This window comes from Asterias rubens, chromosome 16 (assembly GCF_902459465.1).
Source record: "Asterias rubens chromosome 16, eAstRub1.3, whole genome shotgun sequence".
Lineage (NCBI taxonomy): Eukaryota > Metazoa > Echinodermata > Asteroidea > Forcipulatida > Asteriidae > Asterias > Asterias rubens.
Genome location: NC_047077.1, coordinates 5,779,838 through 5,800,824, shown reverse-complemented (window position 1 = coordinate 5,800,824; position 20,987 = coordinate 5,779,838). Strand labels below are relative to the sequence as shown.

Below are 20,987 nucleotides of genomic sequence, written 5' to 3'. Positions count from 1 at the left end.
AAAATTGTTTGAATTGTTTGAGCTTTACATTCCTTATTTTCCCTTAAACCTATTATTAAAATAAAAAAAAGGAAAAATCACACAAAAGTAGCTCACTTCTACCTCGAAAAATAGGTGTCAGAAATGCATCAGAGATCACCACAGAGCTTCTAAAATACCCAGAGCTCCCAGGGCCCTTAAGCGGGCCCTGGACCCCGGCCGTAGGGGACTTCGCGCTGTGCGCTCGTGTTGTGTGTTTCGCACACAAAAATGATGGAATATTGACATTTCCGATCAACTGAATTTTTTTCCTGTTTTTTTATCATCACCCATTCTCATGCCTGTATCTAATTCAACCACTGATATTCTGTGAACGATACTTGAGAAGGCCAATATAATTAAACTGATTGATGTTTGTTGTTCTGAATTAAACTGTCCATTGTGATTTATTTTGTGCATTGATTACCTGTTATTCTAAGAGCTAGATAATTGACTACGATCGGCGGTATATTTCCTCCAAAACGGACATAGCTCCTTAACGCTCAGTAGCTTATTAATCCAAACTCTGAGGGTGAAAGTAGGGGATGCGACTTTTTGTTTCAGATATCAATATAAACCACAAGTCAATTCTTTGTTCAACCCCAAAAAAATCATTTACAAATTTACCCAGTCAGTTTCCCTTGTGGTTTATATTGATATCTGAAACAAAAAGTCGCATCCCCTTAAGGTGATCCCCTAGCTGCCGCTTCCCAGGTTGTATCGTAATTTGGGTGTGATCCCTGGCTACACGGCAGTTAACGGTTGTATGGCTTCTGACTGGCACCCCCGAACAAAGATATTGACAAAATAGGGACACCGCCAATATAGGGCTAGATAGCTCAGTTGGTAGAGCGCCGGCACGTTAATCCGGAGGTCGTTGGTTCGAATCCCACTCTAGTCAATTCTTTGTTCAACCCCAAAAAAATCATTTACAAATTTACCCAGTCAGTTTCCCTTGTGGTTTATATTGATATCTGAAACAAAAAGTCGCATCCCCTTAAGGTGATCCCCTAGCTGCCGCTTCCCAGGTTGTATCGTAATTTGGGTCTGATCCCTGGCTACACGGCAGTTAACGGTTGTATGGCTTCTGACTGGCACCCCCGAACAAAGATATTGACAAAATAGGGACACCGCCAATATAGGGCTAGATAGCTCAGTTGGTAGAGCGCCGGCACGTTAATCCGGAGGTCGTTGGTTCGAATCCCACTCTAGTCAATTCTTTGTTCAACCCCAAAAAAATCATTTACAAATTTACCCAGTCAGTTTCCCTTGTGGTTTATATTGATATCTGAAACAAAAAGTCGCATCCCCTTAAGGTGATCCCCTAGCTGCCGCTTCCCAGGTTGTATCGTAATTTGGGTCTGATCCCTGGCTACACGGCAGTTAACGGTTGTATGGCTTCTGACTGGCACCCCCGAACAAAGATATTGACAAAATAGGGACACCGCCAATATAGGGCTAGATAGCTCAGTTGGTAGAGCGCCGGCACGTTAATCCGGAGGTCGTTGGTTCGAATCCCACTCTAGTCAATTCTTTGTTCAACCCCCAAAAAATCATTTACAAATTTACCCAGTCAGTTTCCCTTGTGGTTTATATTGATATCTGAAACAAAAAGTCGCATCCCCTTTAGGTGATCCCCTAGCTGCCGCTTCCCAGGTTGTATCGTAATTTGGGTGTGATCCCTGGCTACACGGCAGTTAACGGTTGTATGGCATCTGACTGGCACCCCCGAACAAAGATATTGACAAAATAGGGACACCGCCAATATAGGGCTAGATAGCTAAGTTGGTAGAGCGCCGGCACGTTAATCCGGAGGTCGTTGGTTCGAATCCCACTCTAGTCAATTCTTTGTTCAACCCCAAAAAAATCGTTTTTTATTAATTGATATCTGAAATTAAAAGTTGCATCCCCTTAGTGATCCTTTGGCTGCCGCTTCCCAGGTTGTATCGTAAACTTGGGTATGATCCCTGGCTACCGGTTAACGGTTGTATGGATTCTGTATGGCACCAAGGATCAAATATATTGACAAAATAGGGTGCAATTCCAGGTAAACTTCCCTAGGTTTTGGGGACAATTCCTCAAGTGTATAAGTCCAACTATTAGATTTGAGCCGTCCGGGCTTACTTGCAACTCGCCTGTCATGGCTGAGCGGTCAAAGACATTGGACACTATTTGTAATTGCCAAAGACCAGTCTTCGCACTTAGTGTATCTCAACATTATATGCATAAAATAAAAGTTACCTCTTTCTTCAAAACTAGCTATTTCAGAGGGAGCCGTTCCTCACAATGTTTTATACTATCAACCTATCCCCATTACTCGTTACCAAGTAAGGTTTTATGCTAACAATTATTTTGAGTAATTACCGATAGTGTCCACTACCTTTAAGAGCATCAAATTCAAGCTCTGGTGGTTTAGTCCTCGGGTGTAGATTCGAATCCTGGTCATTACACTTGGGTTCTAATCCCAGTCATGACACTTGTGTTCTTGTGCAAGACACTTTACCGTAACTTGTCGGGCCTTGGAACTCCCCCAGTATTAAATTAAGGAGAGGATAACAGTTCAGGAGTCGGTGGATAATTTTCCCTTTTACTGTGAATAGCTGTGTGACTTCTTTGTATTTTTGAATATTTAGCATTTTTCACTGTATGCTATGGGTGCATCCTTAACCTTTGACATTTCTACCACCAGGGGTGGAAGTCGGTCGAGAATGGATGATGAGACTTGGATGCTCTCGTGACGGCATCCACCGCCCAACGGTTGCTGGCATCCATGGAAATGAAGAGGAGGGTTGCTACTCTTTGGCATTGTCGGGCAGCTATGAGGATGACTTGGACCTGGGAGAGTGCTTTACATACACTGGGGAAGGTGAGTTGCAACTTAACCAGTGTTTATTATGAGAGGTACACCCCACTTTAATAGAAAGCCAAATTTGTACATTCTTTCAGTGTTCTGCACAAAACAGGACTCTACTCGGAAACAGTTGGTGATATCGGCCAATTAATTTTAGAATAATTTCATTTGTCCTCTGCCTTTAACAAGAAGTATCAGACCTGGTGATCTACAGATGTAACTTGGAACACCGGCCGGATCAAATCCAAAGTTTTTATGAATGAGGGGATCGCATATACTTCAATTAGCATGCAGGGAGGGGTCCTTTTAGTTTTGGGGCCCGCTTAAGGGCCCTGGAAGGTTTTGAAGCTAAAGTGATCATTGATGTAATTTATGCCTTGGGAAAGTTAAGTAGGTCAAGAAATGTGTGTGTTTCTGGGGGTTTTTAATGTTTTTATTTAGAGAAGAATCGGGATTGGATAGTGTACACTGGGGGTGGAGGGGTTGGGTAGGGGAGTCCAAGGGCGAGGTTAGCTGTGTTCTGGGATCTTGACTCTGAGAGTGAAATAGCAACACCTACAATGTAAAGTTGAGTATCCCAGTGAAATCAAGAAATGGTTTGCTATCAATGATCTCTGTCCATTTTAATGCTGTCATTATCTGTACTAAACTTCTAAGCAGAAATTACTCCCTAGCAAGTTTCTTTGTTCGGCAAAACATGAGTGGGGCACCAGTTGCATCAATGTAAATGTTATGGAGTTTTGACTGGTAACCTGTTTGTGCTATGCCAAAAAATTTCTGTGCTTACTGTAGCTGCTAAGCAGAAAATACTGCTGAGCTGGTTTCTTTGTTAAGCAAAAAAAACCATGTAAAACACTCGCAACATCATCAATTTGATGGAGTTTAGGCTGATGAGGTGTTTCTACCTTACAATATTTTTCTGTGCTTAGCAAGTTTTTGTTACTATAGGCTTGACGAAATTGTACCCCAGGCTCCTCAGACAGACACTGATACCTGTAGATTTGTCAAATTCTTGTTTATTTATCATACATTAGAAATATAAAAAGGTGGCCCAAAGGCCAACATGTCACAAGGCTTGTTTTTAATTGCATTGCAAAACATAACACATTACAAACATTACAAACTACACAACAAACATACAAGTGGCAGTCAGGAAAGAAAATCATATTAAAATAGAAAATTAAGACGTGGAATGACCACGACTGTCGATTTCATGAAACGCTAGGATTTATCCTATCTCGAGTTAGTACGAGTAGAGCTTGTCCTAACTTAGAATTGGTTCAATGCGTCCTAAAGTATATGGACAGTGGAATAATCCTATGTTAGGAAGAGTTTGGTGAAATCGACAGCAGGTCCCATATTTAGCCATTCAGGAGTTTTCCTTAGACCAGGTATTGTGGAATGTTTGTGTTGCACTTGGTTTCTGGGGCCAAGGCCCCAGTCCTTCTGATTAATCAATTAAATTATGAAATAATTTGCTGTCTGTGTCACATTAATCATAAGTTGTACTCACAAAGTCTTCTAAAATCCAATCTTACAACTTTCCTTTTTAAGAAAATAGTCTATTTCACTCACTTACCCGTAGAGCCACTATATTGCATTTTCCCTAACCGACAGGTTTGATTTGCTAAGAGTTTTACATACACACACGATTTTTCAAACTTATATATCTTTAATTGTATTTTGAACATTGTGAATGCTATATTGTAGCTAAGTTGCATTGATTTTACAGCATTAAGGTTTTCATAAACACTTTTTTAACTCTATCAAAAGTAATATACATAAAGTAACTTTACAGAATTTATGCACAATATGTATTTAATATATAAACACAAACCACCTTTGTTTTGGTCCACTGACTTAATCACCAGAACTTGATTTTATATTTAGATGTAAAGTAAGATCTGATTTAGTCTTTGAATCTTATCAGTGTGTAGGGAAAGATGAAAGCTCAGTGCTTTTGAGTTTCTCACTTTTGTTGTGTGATACCCACAAACACCAAACTTTAACTTATTTGTTGTCAAAATATTTACACTCTTAATAGTTACAAAGTTGTTGCTTTGTAACACCAAACTTTAACTTATTTGTTGTCAAAATATTTACACTCTTAATAGTTACAAAGTTGTTGCTTTTGATTGGGTTATGTCCCTGAAATAAATAAGAATTTAAATCAATAAAAGTAATCAATGAATTAAACTGTAGCATTGAATCATTACCTTCTCCCTCCCTCCAACCATTTTCCTCTGGCCCCCCCCCCCCCTCCCCATCCCCCAAGATATAGTACTTCAGTTAGGGTTTTATAATTGTCGTTGTGTATTATTTTTGGTGCTGTTGCCCTGATTTTACTTGATACTTTGTTGGATTTTTTTCATGGCTATTGTTTCAATTGCTATTGTTTCAGTCATAGGCCAGTGAATTTCTCTATTGTTAGTGTATTTTGTGATACATGTTTTTTTTAGGAATTCTCTTTCTATTAAAGGCACTGGACACTATTGGTAATTACTCTTGCAAATTCGATGACAAATTGAGCCCAAATGTTAACAGGTGTGTTATTTTATGCATATGTTGTGACACACCAAGTGAGAATACTGGTCTTTGAAAGTATTACCATAAGTGTCCACTGCATTTCACAAAATTTCAATACACTCCATCCTCTGATAACACAGTAGGCTAGAATTGAGAATGTCAGTTATTGGATAGTGATTAACCTTTCACACTGGATCTATATCTTGTTCACTGTGTTTTTTTCTGTTTCCTTATCTGTCGTTACGAAATCTCAACACTCCCAATACAGTGATAACACAAAATGCAATTGTAGAGAATGTCAAAGATGCAATAGCCAACGGCATTACGATTTTGTCAAAAACGTCAACATTCTCGTCCTGCAGATAAGTTGTGGTAAGAGGAAGGGGTGTGGTGCTTGTTACTGGGCAAATTTTGGAGGTGTTTTCATTCTGCAGAAAGATGGTGGCATTTTTAGCAGAATCATAGCATGTTGCATTAGAACGTTGGTGGTTTCCCAGAAAGCCTTTGTGATCAATAAGCCATTTTTGTAACGGTTCGAGGTGGCAGCTGCAGTTGAGGGGATTTTTAGCGAGATACACCACCTCTAAGTTATGGTTGTTACTTCTTCGGTTACGAACGTTCATTATGTCAAAAAAGCAAGTCAGGTTATCAATGTTTTTGAGGGCATTATCAAATAAGTCCAAATGTTTGAGATTAGGGAGTTCATCAGGAAGAGAGATGGATATGATACGGTTTGAAAAAAGTTTGAGAGTGCGGAGATTTTTCAGGTCTTCAAACATCTGAGAGTTGATGTTTGTGAGTTTGTTTTGACCCAAGCTGAGATGTTTCAGTTTTGTTAACCCTTTAAAAGTGTCATCTGGGATGAAAGAAAGTGAGTTGTTTTCTATGAATAGATAGACGAGTTTGGTTAATTCTTGGAAAGAATCTGAATAGAGTTTGGAGATGTGATTACTGCTCAAAAAGAGCACTTCGAGATTTGGGTTGCCGTCAAATGCCCCTCTCTCCACCTCGGAGATGCTGTTGTTGTTAAGGAAGAGTTGACGGAGGTTTGGGGCTCCGGCGAAATTGTTTGTATAGATGATGGTGAGAAGGTTGAACTGGGCGTACAGGGTGTCAAGTCTGGAATTGCTGTTAAAGGCAAACCGACTGATATTAGTCATTGAGTTCATCTCGATGTCGAGATAAGTAATGTCACTGTATCCGGCGAAGTCTCCATCGTTGAGGGCAGCGATCTGGTTGTGGCGTAGGTCTACCGTCTGGCACATACAGCACTCTCTCGGTACGGCGGTCAAGGACAGCCTACGACAGTCGGCATCATAAGCCCAGTCGGTGTAGTCACACGTTGACCCGCATGTCTTGTTTCCTTCAATAGTACAGCTCCAGCAACTGTTGCAAAGTGCACATGCTATTATAAGAACAGTACACTGGTACTTGATGCTTAGCGCCTGTGAAATTAAAACAAATACAACAACAAAAAAGTAAATGAAGATGAAGACAGATATTTTTCACGAAATTGTGTGCTTTCATATGCTTGATTTTGAGACCTCAAAATGTAAATCTGAGGTCTCAAAATCAAATTTGTGGAAAATTACTTCTTTCTCAAAAACTACGTCACTTCAGAGGGAGCCATTTCTCACAATGTTTTATGCTATCAACCTCTCGCCATTACTCGCTGTCAGGTAAGGTTTTATGCGAATAGTTATTTTGAGTAATTACCAATAGTGTCCACTGCCTTTAACAAAATAAACTATAAAATCAAAAGCTTGTAGGCTTGGATGCCTTGTACAAACAAACAAAAAGACGGAAAGCAATTATTTAATATCATAATGATATTCTAGAACTTTTCAATCTGACAACTGATCATACAAAGATCAAAACAAGAGGGGATAAACAAGTGTCAAGACCAGTTCCGAACCCACACTCTGCTGATCAGAACTTGAGTTGGATGCTCTATAGTAGTTTTACCAGGAAACAAATGGTGTCATGTTCATACAGACTGATGGTAATCTGTCATGGCAAGGCCTATATTTATGTACCACTACACACTCAACTACATGTAAATGGTAATGGCATTATGTTGCCACGGTTTGCAATGTGCCTTTGTCATTACACATGCTTACTTAACTGCACCATGCTATAAAAGTGGTATAAAAAACTGCAAATTGCGTTAATGGTACACTCATGGATGAGTATCATCCTACAGTGCAATATTGGAAAATTACATGGGTTAAGACATCCACCACAGATATATTGTGAAAATCAAGTTTCCCAAATGTTTTGTTTTGTACGATTTTAGTGAATATCAGATTTTGATTCATTCACATCAACATGTTCAAATGTTCATCTGTAGTCGTAGAATAAAGTAGCTACACTGTAGACTTGTCCAACAGTAATACTCATAATTCTTACCATTTCAGCAGTAGGTTGTAGTTCATTCAATCCTTTTGCTTGAAATGTTTGTGTTTTGAATTTGATTGGTTACTTGATCATACACTAGTGCACTGTACCATTTGTTTTGTTTGCTTGGTTGCACTTCGATTGAGTCAACAAAATGCATTCTCGAGTGATTGTAACATACCTTATGCTCTCTAACATAACATGATATGCACAACGACTAGGCTCCGCCCCTGGAAGGTTGAGATACATGTAGGTCACATCTAGGGTCCCAGATAATTGAGGGAGCTTTAGAGCAACAAACCTGTGCAAACATTGAAAACATCAATTCATTACACTTTATTTCCAGTCCATTAAAAGAAAAAGACAATTAGAAATATGAATAAGGATTACAGAATAAATAAATTAATTAATTATAAAAATATAATACAAAGCAAAACAATATAACAGGGGGAAACAAAACTAAAATAATAATAATGGCAATTTATATAGCCTCCATCCATGAAACAAGCTCCTTGTCGGCAAACAAAAAAGCAAACCTACAAATATGGAAAAAGAGGTGGAGCTGGTCCATGAAAAGCAGAGCTTGTGGAGGTACTGAACCCTCTAAACAAATGGAGCAATGTTGGCGCGTCATGGCCGAGCGGTTAAGAGCACAGGATTTAAACTGAGTGTGGATTCGAATCCCAGTCGTGACACTTGCTCTGTAAAATTGGGGAGGTAGTGCTTTCTGCTCTACTGGCCAGGCTTCGGATTGATGATATACCCAAGCCTACATCCTTATGTAAAAGGGGTAACCCCGTTTCAGCCCTGAGTACGTAGCAATGGCCTCTGGATTGTAGCCCACACTGTCTAGGCCTTGTGTGTTTGGCGACTTGCATAAAAAATATATTTAAAAAAATATTTTAAAAAAGCACATAGTAAGGAAAAATAAAAGCTCAAACTATGTTAATTTGTTATGAGACGAACAAACACATGACAGTCAATAGATGAGCTGAAAACAATGCCTTGTTGAGAAAATAGCAAAAAGCTGTTGTATTTTGTTAATAGAAAGAAATCCATCCATGTTTAAGCGAGGGGACAGCTGTTACAGTTAACTGCATCTTTCATCGCATGCCAAAGTGCGTATTTTGTTTATTTGTAGTAAACATTCGATTGGAAATTCAGAACCAATATCTTGGATATCAAATAAGAAGAGCCTTTGTCATGATAATGTCAATATTGAGGTAATGGTTAAGATAATGTAGAATTGGACTTTATGCTTTAGGGACTTTTTGCATAGGGAGTGTTTGTTTATATTCAACTTCACCTTCAGTCTTCCACACACAGACAAACATTAAGTTGCCATTGTATTCAGATCAAATACATGAACTAACCTTTTATCAGGTTGAGCAATAGCATTTTACCCCTCCCACTAATCAGCATCAACCACTGTATACTCCGTACTTTCCAGAGTTCTATGGAAAAAAAAACACAGGCATATTACTGGGATGGGGTTCTAATCCCGCTCGAGTAATATGCCTGTACACTAGGTACTTTGTATACTAGGTACTTACCCCGAGTCTAGTGAAATAAATCCACATGCATACTACTCGGGTGGGATTCGCTGTAACTTCCCACCCAAGTTAAATTTCTGTGAATTTCTTTCACATGACTGGGTGGAAAGTACTGAGTAAACAGTCCGTTACACACATATTGTTGGTGTAAGGGTAAAACCAAATAATATTTGTTATCCCTGATGCAAATTTAACATCAGGTTGAACAATTTACCAATTGTTGATATTAAATGCTTAATAGTATCCTTCTGAACATACACTGTAATTTGTTTTAAATATAAGAAAGGCAAAATTTGTTTAGAATCTCCCATACTGTACATTTATTTTACATTTTGAAAAATTAATGAATAAGAATAAAATAGTGATGGCAAAGGTAGGGGTCAGTGATTTGTTTCAACAAAATGCTTGTCAATATGCAAAACTGTAAAGAAAGATACATAAAAAATCACTTGTTGAGAAACCAGTGCATAAAAACTATTGTGATATTTTCGCTAGAATGTAGAATCCATCCTTGCTTAGCTCATCTGCCAAAATGCCGACACGCAATGGTGGTAGTGTGCAGGCAGTAGATGGCAGAGGGGGTAGTAGCTCTCGTACATGACGACGACGCCATTTAGCATCTGCGCCTGCTGCTCTTGCCACTTCAGCTGAAGCAGATCCAGCATGCACTGCAGCTTTGCAGGCTGTCCTACTCTGGCTGTACTTGATCATTGCTGGAAATGGATGCCAGCAGCCTTGAGGTGTCTTTTCGTGCAGTGAGAGTAACGGAGTCTAGGTCGCCCAACATTTCGTTTACCGTTAGAGAGCTCGCTGTACATCACACCTTTTGGCATTCTCTCATTATTTTCCTAAATACTGCTTTTATGAAAATAGTTGTTTAATGAATCGAATTGTTCTTCTCCTCTGCAGGCAAGCTCAGCAGTACAGAGCAGATGTCAAGAACTCCGAGTCCGTCAGGTTTGCCCTGAAAGCCTTCTCAGCTATCAGCAGCAACAACTATGTCAAGTTCTTCAAACTAGTCAGGTACCGCTTCTACACTGCTATAAATCACAGCAACAATCATAGGTTCACTTTTGGTTAACAGATAATCACAAAGCGAAATCTGGACTATTCCATTTCATGAAGCGAAGCAGTTTGAAATGGAAAAAAAAAGTTTTCACTGATTGATCATATTCGGCGACAAGCACAAACAAAAAGCAATTATTATTTGTTTTATAAAAAATACTTGAGACATTTTTCATAATAAACACAAAGTAGACACAGAAACTTGTCCCCAATAATACGACCTGGTATCACAAAGTGTCCCATAAGCATTGTATATTAATCAATATAGGACTCCTATATTAGATTTTTGAATGACATAAAATAGGGCACGTGTTCAATCAATCAAATGAATGACAAGATAAGTTGATTCTTATCCTTCACACCATGCAAAGCTTCAAACATCTCTTAATATAGGAGTCCTATATTAATAAACATACACTATAACCTCTTGAATATGTTTGTTTTACTTTCTCGTTTGCAGATCAGCGACGTATCTGAATGCCTGTATAATGCATCGCTATTTCATGCAAGTTCGTAACTTGGCTCTGGATGTGATGATCAAGGCATATACCTTCAGCAGTACCAGAGGCTCCAACTTCCCCTTGGTGGACATCTCAACATCGCTGGCGTTTGACGACATCACGCAGGTATTAAATTCAGCTTTTTGCGTAATGACATAGACCACAGCGTGCCCTCTCTTCCCTGCTAGTTCTTACCATTGCAATATTCCCGAGGCCAAAACGGGGGTTTGAATCTCAACCGAGTAATGCACCTGTGATTTTTTTTCACTGAACTCGGGAAAAGTACACGGGTAAAACCAAATAATATTCTTCATCCTTGATGCAACTTTAACATATGTTAAACTTCTAAATGGTGTTTGAAGCTTTGCATGGTGTGGAGAATAAGAGTAACTATAAATATGAATTTGAATCGTCAGAGTATACTGTTTGAAACCAACCTGGCTCTTTCCAGAGCCACCACTCCCTCAAAGATATTTTCCACATGGCTTTACCCGTAAGTTCACTATTCATATTTATATTTATAGTTACTCTTATTAAATTTTGTTGTTGTGCAGGCCTCTGAGTTCTGTCAGTCGCACAACTTGACCGTTGAAGACGGTGTCGTGACTTTCAGTCGTTCAGCCTTTGAGCATCCTGACATCACCCCTGTGGCGGAGAGGTCCCATTCCATCATTGAGGTCAAGAATTCAATGTCCATCGGAGAGGTGAGTGAAGATCTCTCACCGGTTCCAAATTTCATGAAGCTAGGATAGGTTTGCTGAGCGAAGAAAATGGGTTGGGGTTCCCTGTTGTGACACTTGTGTCCTTGAGCAAGATACTTAACTATAACTGCTTCTCTTCACCCAGGGGTATAAATGGGTACCTGTGAGGGTAGAGGTTGATATTGTGTATCAAAAAGCCTTTGGAGCGCTACAGTTTACCTGGCTGTATACTACCCAGGGAGCTGAGAAAGATTAGAGGGTTGTTGGCCCAATGACCAGAGCACTTATGTAAAGCGCATTGATACGGTTATTCTAAAATGCGCTTATAAGAACTTATTATTATTATTATTATTATTATTATTATTAGTAGTAGTAGTAAGGCGCTACAATACTTGGTTTCATAATGGCCTTAAAATATGCCTCTTATTAAAACCAGTTCTAATGAGGATTTTGAAATATCAGTCTGAGCTTCAAGTAGAGATTATTTTTCTACCTCCTAGGTGGTCAACGGTGGCCCTCTCCCCCCAGAGGTCATTCATCATCCAATGTCAAGTTTCGACGAGAATGGGAACTATAAGGGATATACAGTCATTGCCAAGGCAACGCCAGCACCCACCAATGAGCAAGAGGCGCCGATACCTGAGAAGGATCAGAGAATGGCAGGAAGCCCCGTCAAGGCCGCTGAGACCCCGATGCCAACAGTGCCCTCTACTGTCCCTGCGGAGGTGAAGGCGTCGATGGCCGAGACGCCGTACTCTAAAGCGGTAAGGATTTTTTTATTTTTTATTTTTTGCTTGAGGGACTTGCCGAATTCAAACTCTGGTGTTTCTGATCAGCAGAATGTGGGTTCGAATCCCCAGCCATGACACTTGTCCTTCGGATGGGACGTAAAGCCAATGGTCCTTAGTTTTGTGTAATGCATGTAAAAGAACCCAGTGCACCTGGCTGTGACTGCTGTATGTGCCGTAGCACCTTATAAGGTGCTAAATAATTGGGTCTCAGAATTCATCACTGCAATAACCTATCTTTCTGAAAGTTTGTATATACTCAGTGCCTTGAGTACCTTGTTTGGTAGATACGTGCACTTTTTAAGACTTCGATATTATTATTATCATTATTGTTATTTATTTGCCGCTTTAATGCAAACTTGGAGTTTCCCTAAAGCTTTGGTTTTTTTTTAGTCATTATACAATCTTTCACTTTACAATGTATTCAGCTCAAAGGCATGTGATGTGATGTTATTACAGACAGGATTTTATTCATGTGTGAAATTGTATGATGGATAAAAGGTTTTCTGACTATTGTGTGTAGCCTTAGCCTGAAATGAAGTTCTGCCACAAACAGGATTTTTTGAAAAAGACAAACATTGCTGTGCTTGGCACTTGCCCAAGTCAAGTTTGTTTTCAAAAAGCTTCTGCATATCTGGGACTGGCAAATAGGCTTCTTTTCTTCCCCTCTTTTTCTGGATTTAAAAGTTTCCACATCTTTCCAAAAAGAAAAAATGCGGCAGTCGCGAATCGACTAATGATTTAATAGTCGCGTCAATGGCACTAGTCAACCAGGCCTACTTAGTAGTAGCTTGCCTTTTTTTTAACCTAAAGAATTAACCCAGGCAGTGTCACAGGTCAATAAAATCCGACCAATTTTTAGACTGTTTATTGGCAAACCTGATAAAAATCAACTACATTTATTTGTACACAGTTTTACCTTAATTCTTCCATTTCTTCCTGCTATGGCAATTTTTATGACAAAGGTTTGCATTTTGGTCGGTAGGTGCCAACATGTTAACAAAGTAAGTCCAAAACTTACGCGGTGACATTTTTGACCTCACTTTTGATCTCAATGGGGTTTTTTTTTTTCGTTTTTTTTTTTAATGGAATTTGAGTTGGGAAAGAATTTTGTTAATACTTTCACATATGCTCTCAAATAAAATCCTCAGGGTAAAATAAAACTTTGAACAGAGGCTGTGTGGGAATGTAATGTTGGCTAAGTCCCTCGGTTTTCCAAATACGCATTAAGGCTTTTTCAATTTCAAAATCTCTAACTTAAAGGCAGTGGACATTATTGGTAATTACTTAAAATAATTATTATCCTCAAACCTTTATTTATTACGAGTAGTGGGAGAGGTTGATAGTATAAAACATTGTGAGAAACGGCTCCCTCTGAAGTGGTGTAGTTTTCGATAAAGAAGTAATTTTCCACAAATTTGATTTCGAGACCTCAGATTTAGAATTTGTGGTCTCAAAATCAAGCATCTGAACGCACACAACTTCGTGTGCTTGAAGGGTGTTGTTTTCTTTCATTAATGTCTCGCAACTTAAGCGACCAATTGGCCTCAAATTTTCACAGGTTTGCTATTTTATGCATATGTTGAGATACAGCAAGTGAGAAGACTGGTCTTTGACAATCACCAACAGTGTTCAGTGTCTTTAAAGTTGTTTATGCCAAAGGAAATTGGTAACAAGAGGGCCAGTCAAGCAGCTCAGTGAAAATGGGTCATCGGTGAGGGTGGGGTCACTGGTATTCCATCACATTATAATGGCAGGTATGTGACCCGCATCTGGTTATACCTGAAATGACTGAAAACTGTACTTTTTTAAGCTGTCTTTTCAGAACACTCACGACATTTTCATTCTTTGTATGAATTCATAAAGGTATCTAGGTTTTTTGAGGCATTGAATGGTGAGGTACCAATGTTAGTCAGGTTGGGGTAACAACATGTTTACACTTTGCTTTGTAGATTCTGTTCTTGTTAACTACATGTATTCTTAGAGAATAAAGGTGTTTTTGTGTCTTACTCATTGCAAAACCCGGATAGTTGTATTATTGTACTTTTTCAGTAAAAAATAGGAATGATGTAATGCTTGCTACTCTGTTAGCTTGGTAATGTAAGGGGGTATATAGGGGTGTATTGTGCCTTTGATCTAGTCTGAGAAAGATAATTGGGTGTAGGGCCATCACAGATTTGAATTTTGAAAAAATATAGCTAGGATTCCAAGCAACTTTCAGAATTTTCAAAGGCTGATACTGCATGTTATTCCACCTAATTATTTTCAAAGGGCAAATCTGTGATTCCCTAAAGCCAGTTATCTTCCTCATAACATACCCTGGGTGCATGTACCTCCCGCTGAGTGGCACTTTTTTACTATTAAGGAGAGGAGAAGAAAGGGGGACCTTGATGACAGAATATTGGGTTCAAGGTTGGAGCTGTGTTAGTTGTGTCCATGATGCAGATTTTGATGTGGTGTGGCCGAGCGGACTAGTGCACCAGACTCAAGTTCTGATGCCTGAATCGCTACAGAGTTGATGTGATTTCTGGTCTTTATATTTGTTTATTTATTTATTTATGGTTTATTTAAAAAACATTAAAAAATTCACGGTCCAACAACCAAATTGCATTCTGAATTTACAATTTCTAAAAGACATTCAAATCACACAAAATAAATCTTGCTACTATATATTTAAGATTGTATATTTTGTCTTACTCCCTTACTGTAGTTTTTTAGCCTTTTCAAGTTTCTTGATTTGTCTTGCAGTTTTTAATATTTGATGTATTTTCTTGTATATTGAACACAACTCAGCCCATGGGCTGCAATATGTGACCCACTCTGTGAAAATGAGTCAGATATCGCCCAATGCAATATTAAGTTATGGACAGTTTAATGTTTTTTGTTTTTGTTTTTTTCTTTTTAAGATCTTTAGTTGCATGGTTAACCTTTAAAACACTTATATTTAGGCAATAAAGCTATGAATACATCAATTTTGTGATCATACTTATGTCTAATTTGTATCCTTTTGCACACAATGGTAGTTTAAAATATCATTTTACTTGTAATTCGTTTTTCACCAAATATGGTGTAGTGGTTAATTTCAAACGGAAGTAACTCAGCAACGCGATACACCCCAAAGCTTAGACACATACCAAATTACTGCTGCTGATGTGTTCTTTCCAGACATACATATAACTCAATTCTTGAAATTGCCTACATCTGACTCATTTTCACAGAGCAGGTCACATATATGATTTGTAACAAATCAATAATAATCAATTTTGAAAGAAATTTTAGTCTCACTTTTTGTCTTGTTTTGATGTTTTTCTTCTAAAAGGAAATCAAAGAAGCCGCCCGAGGGATGTTCCTTGAGGTCATCGATGAGATGGCTCTGGAGTTGAGTAACAGCCTACTGTACTGGGTCCATTACATCCGTAGTGGCTCCTCGGACATCTTGGACGAGGCGTATGAAGGAGTGTCCGTTCCTATGGTTGCTGAGATTGCCAAGGAGGTCGTGCAGGAGCAGAGAATGCAGGAGAAGAGGGTTCAGGAGCTGAGAGTTCAAGAGGAGAAACAGAGGTGGGTCAGATGTGGAGGGCAAGGGGAGGTGACACAGAGAAACCCTGTATTTTTTGTTTTTAATGCATATTCACTAGCTGACATGAATAGTGATGAGCTTATATAAATATTGATGACCTGTAAACCGGAGTATGAATAATGCATATCATTAAACCGACGGGCAACCTTGTTTTCAATCAATCAATTAATTGTAACATTTATATGGTGCCATTGTCTACAACGGATCTTTGTTTTGAAAGGGCAAGGGCACCAAGGCATTTTCTCCTGGTAAAGGGCACCCTATGAGGAAAGTGTACATTTGTACTGGAGCATTTCAATGGCACCAAGGCAATGACCAGGGGGCATGGAGGCAATCGCCTTCGTTGCCTCTGCTAAGTATCAGGCCTGCCGTTATAGAGTAAGCTATTGTAAACAAGTGACATTTGAGAGACCTCTTAAAAATATGTATTGTAGGTGATTGTCTGATGTTGTTAGGAAGACTGTTCCGTATCCTGGGGCCGCAGCAGAAAAGGTGTGTTCGCCCCAACTGTATTTGCTTCTAGGAATGAATAATGCTGACCAATTGAGCCCAAATTGTCACAGGTTTGTTATTTTATGAATATGTTGGAACAAACCAAGTGAGAACACTGGTTTTTGACAACTATCAAACATGTCCAGTGCCTGTAAGCAAGAAATCTTGTAATCTTGTTTGTCAGACTTCATGAAGCACAACTTGCCGAGATGACACGACGTAGATTAGAGCAAGAGCAGCAACAAAAACATCAAGAACAGCAACAAGCTTTGATGGAGAGGAAAGAGCAACAAAAGAGGATAGCGCTGGGTATCCACGAAGATACCCTAGCAACCGTCGTCAAGGGAGAGGCTGTTACTATAGCAACGAGGTTGGTTGAGGTTTATCGTTGCAAAAAGAGTGAAATTGAATTGATGTTGTATTTGCATCGTGTTCAAGAATATTAGTTTTGTTTGATCATTAAACCAGTGTAATGCAATACTTAAAACAAATTATTTAAAGGCACTGTACGTAATGTTGGGAATGTTTAAAGGTGTACAGTGCCTTTGAGGCTTAGCATAACTGTCCTAGTTTGTTGAAGTCTGTAGTTCCTTTCGTTTTCTTTTATTTTTAAATATGGGTCTTTCATTTTAAGTGAAAGTTTGGATTTGTGTCTTAAAAGAAAAAAAGAGATAAAGCAGGAAGTAGTATTCACAAAGAAATCTTCAAAATCTCACTTAGTGAAATTTTGTTTGAATGACAGTGAAATTGAACGCCAGCTGAGGATTGAGTGCATGAGGCGATCCATCGCTCACATCAGTCAAGAACTCATCATGGAGGTCATTGCCGAGGAAGGGCAACGAGTGTCAACTGAGCTCATTCAGATGGAGACTGCTCAACGTGACCAGCGACTTGCTGAGATTGAGAAAGCCGTGCTACTCGGACAACAAGCTAAATACTTACAGAGGTGAGAGTAGGTTTAAATGGGTTACATTTGTTATGTTTTTTTGTATTTTTATATAATATATATTGCCTAACTCACAAGGCCGGGCAGCCATTTTAAGGTGAGGTCTACACTAAACTGTTTTGGGCTATAACCCAAATCAAATGTCACCAGGGGCCTCGTTGCCACCTACTTCTTGGGCTGAAACAGGTTTATCATCTTTATAATCCATAAAGATGTAGGTATGGGTATCATCCACTGTAGGAGCCTGGTTGGTAGAGGGCAATGCACTACCATCCAAACTTTTTACAAAGTAATTATAATAATAATAATAATAGTAATAATAATAATAAGATTCGTAATGCGCACGTATCCACCCTGCTGGTTTTAGTGCCTTGCTCATTAGTTTTTTATCTTGAAAAAATAGTTATGAGGGTTTGACCGGCTGACATTGGATGTTATTATTATTATTATTATTATTATTATTATTATTATTTTATTTGCCATAACAGTACAAAACAAAATACAAGACACTATACCCCGTGATGGGCAAGGGACAACAAAAGCAAATACATACTATGATCCGTAGATCTGTTGTCCCACATCTGGGGTACACAATAAAATTAGTATAGATTTAACATCATATAGTACACAAAGCAATAATAAAAGAAGATAATTATACAACCAATAGTAAATAATAAATATGTAATATGTTGCCGAGTCGCAAACAGATTTCCCAGAGAGGTTAAATAGACTCACGTTTCCCTAGTTGTTCAATTTGGCTTACATCATGGCTTCTGACTGTCCACCCTTGAACAAAGATATATACGGACAAAGTATGCTTTCTCCTGAATCAGAGCATACTGATCAAAACGTTGAGTTGTCAACCACCAGTTCTTTTCCGAACCATCATTGCTTCTTAATGCCATTGGACACTTTCGGAACCAAAAAAAAAAAAAAATGCACAGATTTACAAATAACCTACAGGGTTTACAGAAGGTAATGGTGAAAGACTTCTCTTGAAATATTATTCCATGAAATGCTTTACTTTTTGAGAAAACATTAAAACATTTCTCTATTTCGAGAACTACGGATTTATTTTAAACACATTTCCTGACACGGCGAACTGTACGAAAAAAAGGGTGGGTTTTCCCGTTATTTTCTCCCGACTCCGATGACCGATTGAGCCTAAATTTTCACAGGTTTGTTATTTTATTAAGTGTCCAATGGCTTTAAAAAGTTGGGAAGGTAGTCCATTCTGCTCTACCAGCCAGGCTTCTAGTGAATGCATGCCTAGACCATGAAGCGAGTAACTCTGTTTCAGCCCCAGGAGTAGGTTGCAGCATGCCCCTTGTTGATCTGGGTCTATAGCACAAATGTAAGTGTGATGTTAGGCGATCTCTCATAAAAAAAGTTAAATAAATAAAAATCTTCTTGATTGCAAGATGCAAATGCAAGCAGCTCTGATATAACTGTCTGTTTTCTTTACTACTGTTTAGATGGTACAGGGTCTACACAAAGCGCATCCGACTGAGGAGGATGCTGCTGACCTTCCCAGCAGCCCCGCCCAACCAGAGCGCCCAGGAGCAGCTTAGGGTGTTGTGGGCGGGGCGTAGAGAGACCAAGGAGGTCACGGATGAAGGCGTGGCAAGGGAGAGGTCGGGTGTGACTCTGGAGTCTCCATACGGGTAAGATTCATGTTTTTAAGTTTTTAGTTTTTGTTACATTTCTGATTTTATAATTTGTTTTTAACCTTAAACGGATGTTTTTACCCTTACACAGTGTCTTAGCCAGGAATTTGGAAAGTGGGAGTGCAAACTGAAAAAGTGGGAGTGCAACCTAAAATCACTACAAAAAAAAAAAAGAAACATTGTGTGCGTAGACAACACGAGCGCGCAGCGCCAAGTCTGTCTCCCCCCCCCCCCCCTTAAGGGCCCTGGAAGCTCTGGCTACTGTAGGTGCTCTCTGGTGGTTTCTGGTGAACACCTTCATGTCGTCTTTCTTGTGTTCTTGCAATGGGGATGACAGACATGCCAACTAGTACGTTTTTCCCGTATTTCGTACGGGTTTTTGTAAAAAATACGGGTGTACGGGTTTTGCAAAAAAAATACGGTTTTGAGCATCGCCACCGCAAAAATACAATTTTATCCCAGTTGGCCGTCGTGCCCTTTTTTAACTCAAGTTCAATATTTTTTTATTGACACAAATAAGTTTTCGGCCGACTACTTACGGCCGATAATGATTATCCAGTGAACTTTATTATTCCACGGGGGTATTCCTTGTTCAACTTTCACCACACATCGAGCGAGCGCAACGGAGATTCCCTTGCGTCCATCATTGCACGCACGCTAGTAGCACAAACCTGCATTGCATACTACACGCCAGTTTATCAGACGTCCCGATTTCACAGGGAACCAGTCTAACACAATTCATTGAACAACAGAGGGCGCTGTTGTCAAATGCCCTTATATGGTATCGGTAGTTTTGTGAATGGACGAATCGAGTTTGCAAAAGAATGTTTTGCCAAAATAAAGACACAAAAGATATAGAGCGCCTGAAGCGAGATTTTTATAAGATAAATTTAAAAACTATGCCCCCAACAAACGAAACTTTTTGGGATGAATTTTTTTTTTTTGTCTTCTTCATTGAAATTAAATTGGTTTTGTTTTGTACTTGATGATATTTAATTAATTGACAAGGGTCTCTATGTGAAATAGGATATGATTAATCAATGTCTTTAAGATATGATGTATCATTATCTTTTTTCATACAAAACCTGTTCCATTGGGTTAACCACCCGTAGGGAAACCTCTGCCCAATTTTTTAATGTGTTTTGATTTGATTTGTTTTGATTTTATTTTATTTTATTTTATTTTATTTTATTTTTATTTTATTTTATTTTATTTTTATTTTATTTTTATTTTTATTTTATTTTTATTTTTATTTTATTTTTATTTTTATTTTATTTTATTTTATTTTATTTTTATTTATTTTTCTTCAAGTTTTAATTAACAGGTTTAATTAGGCTGTTTGATAACTTAATGGCCTTCACACCTTCTCTATTTTGCCTGTCTCGGGCTTAAAACTACGTTTACGCGTGTTTAAAAAAAAAATACAGGTTTTTGATGCAAAATACAGGTTTTGGGGTTTCAGAATACAGTTTTGTGATCCCAGAGGTTGGCATGTCTGGGATGACCAAATGTTATTTTGCATTTTACCTCTATGACACCCGAACTAAAAGGGGTGTGTTCATGTTGGATTACGGACTACTATTTTTGAACGCAGTATCATAATCTTTAAGGGTTGGGTGGTTATTAGATGTCATGCATTAGTTAATCTACATATTATTTCACTTTAAGTTTGATGGCTGCGTCTGACAAGAAAAAACAAAAAAACACTTGACTAAAGTGCATGCAAGATAACGTTATGCGTGTTGGTGCTTAATAGAACAAATACATTTGTTGTTTACCTTAGATTATTTTTAACGGAAAAAAGTTAACGGAATAGCACTTCGAATTAACTCAGTCACTCGAGGGAACGAAACAATATAATGACGGAACGACATATTGTTGTTATTTGACCCTTCATTTTGTT

General features: G+C 38.6%; 2 protein-coding genes across 4 annotated transcripts in view; one reads left to right on the top strand and one right to left on the bottom strand.

The window, feature by feature from the left end:
• Window positions 1–3,366: 3,366 nt before the first annotated feature.
• The window catches only part of LOC117300774 (germinal-center associated nuclear protein-like), a 30,565-nt gene continuing 12,944 nt past the window's right edge, over window positions 3,367–20,987 (top strand). For 2 of the 3 annotated variants that reach the window (XM_033784565.1, XM_033784564.1), the window contains exons 1-9: window positions 3,416–3,431; window positions 10,255–10,368; window positions 10,871–11,036; window positions 11,465–11,614; window positions 12,112–12,375; window positions 15,719–15,960; window positions 16,656–16,841; window positions 17,214–17,417; window positions 18,893–19,081. In XM_033784565.1, the coding sequence (XP_033640456.1) occupies window positions 3,430–3,431; window positions 10,255–10,368; window positions 10,871–11,036; window positions 11,465–11,614; window positions 12,112–12,375; window positions 15,719–15,960; window positions 16,656–16,841; window positions 17,214–17,417; window positions 18,893–19,081 (1,517 nt within the window). In that variant the 5' untranslated portion in view covers window positions 3,416–3,429. Of the gene's footprint in view, window positions 3,437–10,254; window positions 10,369–10,870; window positions 11,037–11,464; window positions 11,615–12,111; window positions 12,376–15,718; window positions 15,961–16,655; window positions 16,842–17,213; window positions 17,418–18,892; window positions 19,082–20,987 lie in introns of all 3 variants that reach the window. The other variant, XM_033784566.1, reaches the window with a different exon arrangement.
• Window positions 5,605–7,906, bottom strand: LOC117300775 (leucine-rich repeat-containing protein 15-like). Its single transcript, XM_033784567.1, has 2 exons — window positions 7,805–7,906; window positions 5,605–6,840 (listed from the first exon to the last, which is right to left on the bottom strand). The coding sequence occupies exons 1-2, from the start codon at window positions 7,805–7,807 to the stop codon at window positions 5,626–5,628; spliced, it is 1,218 nt and encodes a 405-aa protein (XP_033640458.1). The 5' UTR covers window positions 7,808–7,906; the 3' UTR covers window positions 5,605–5,625.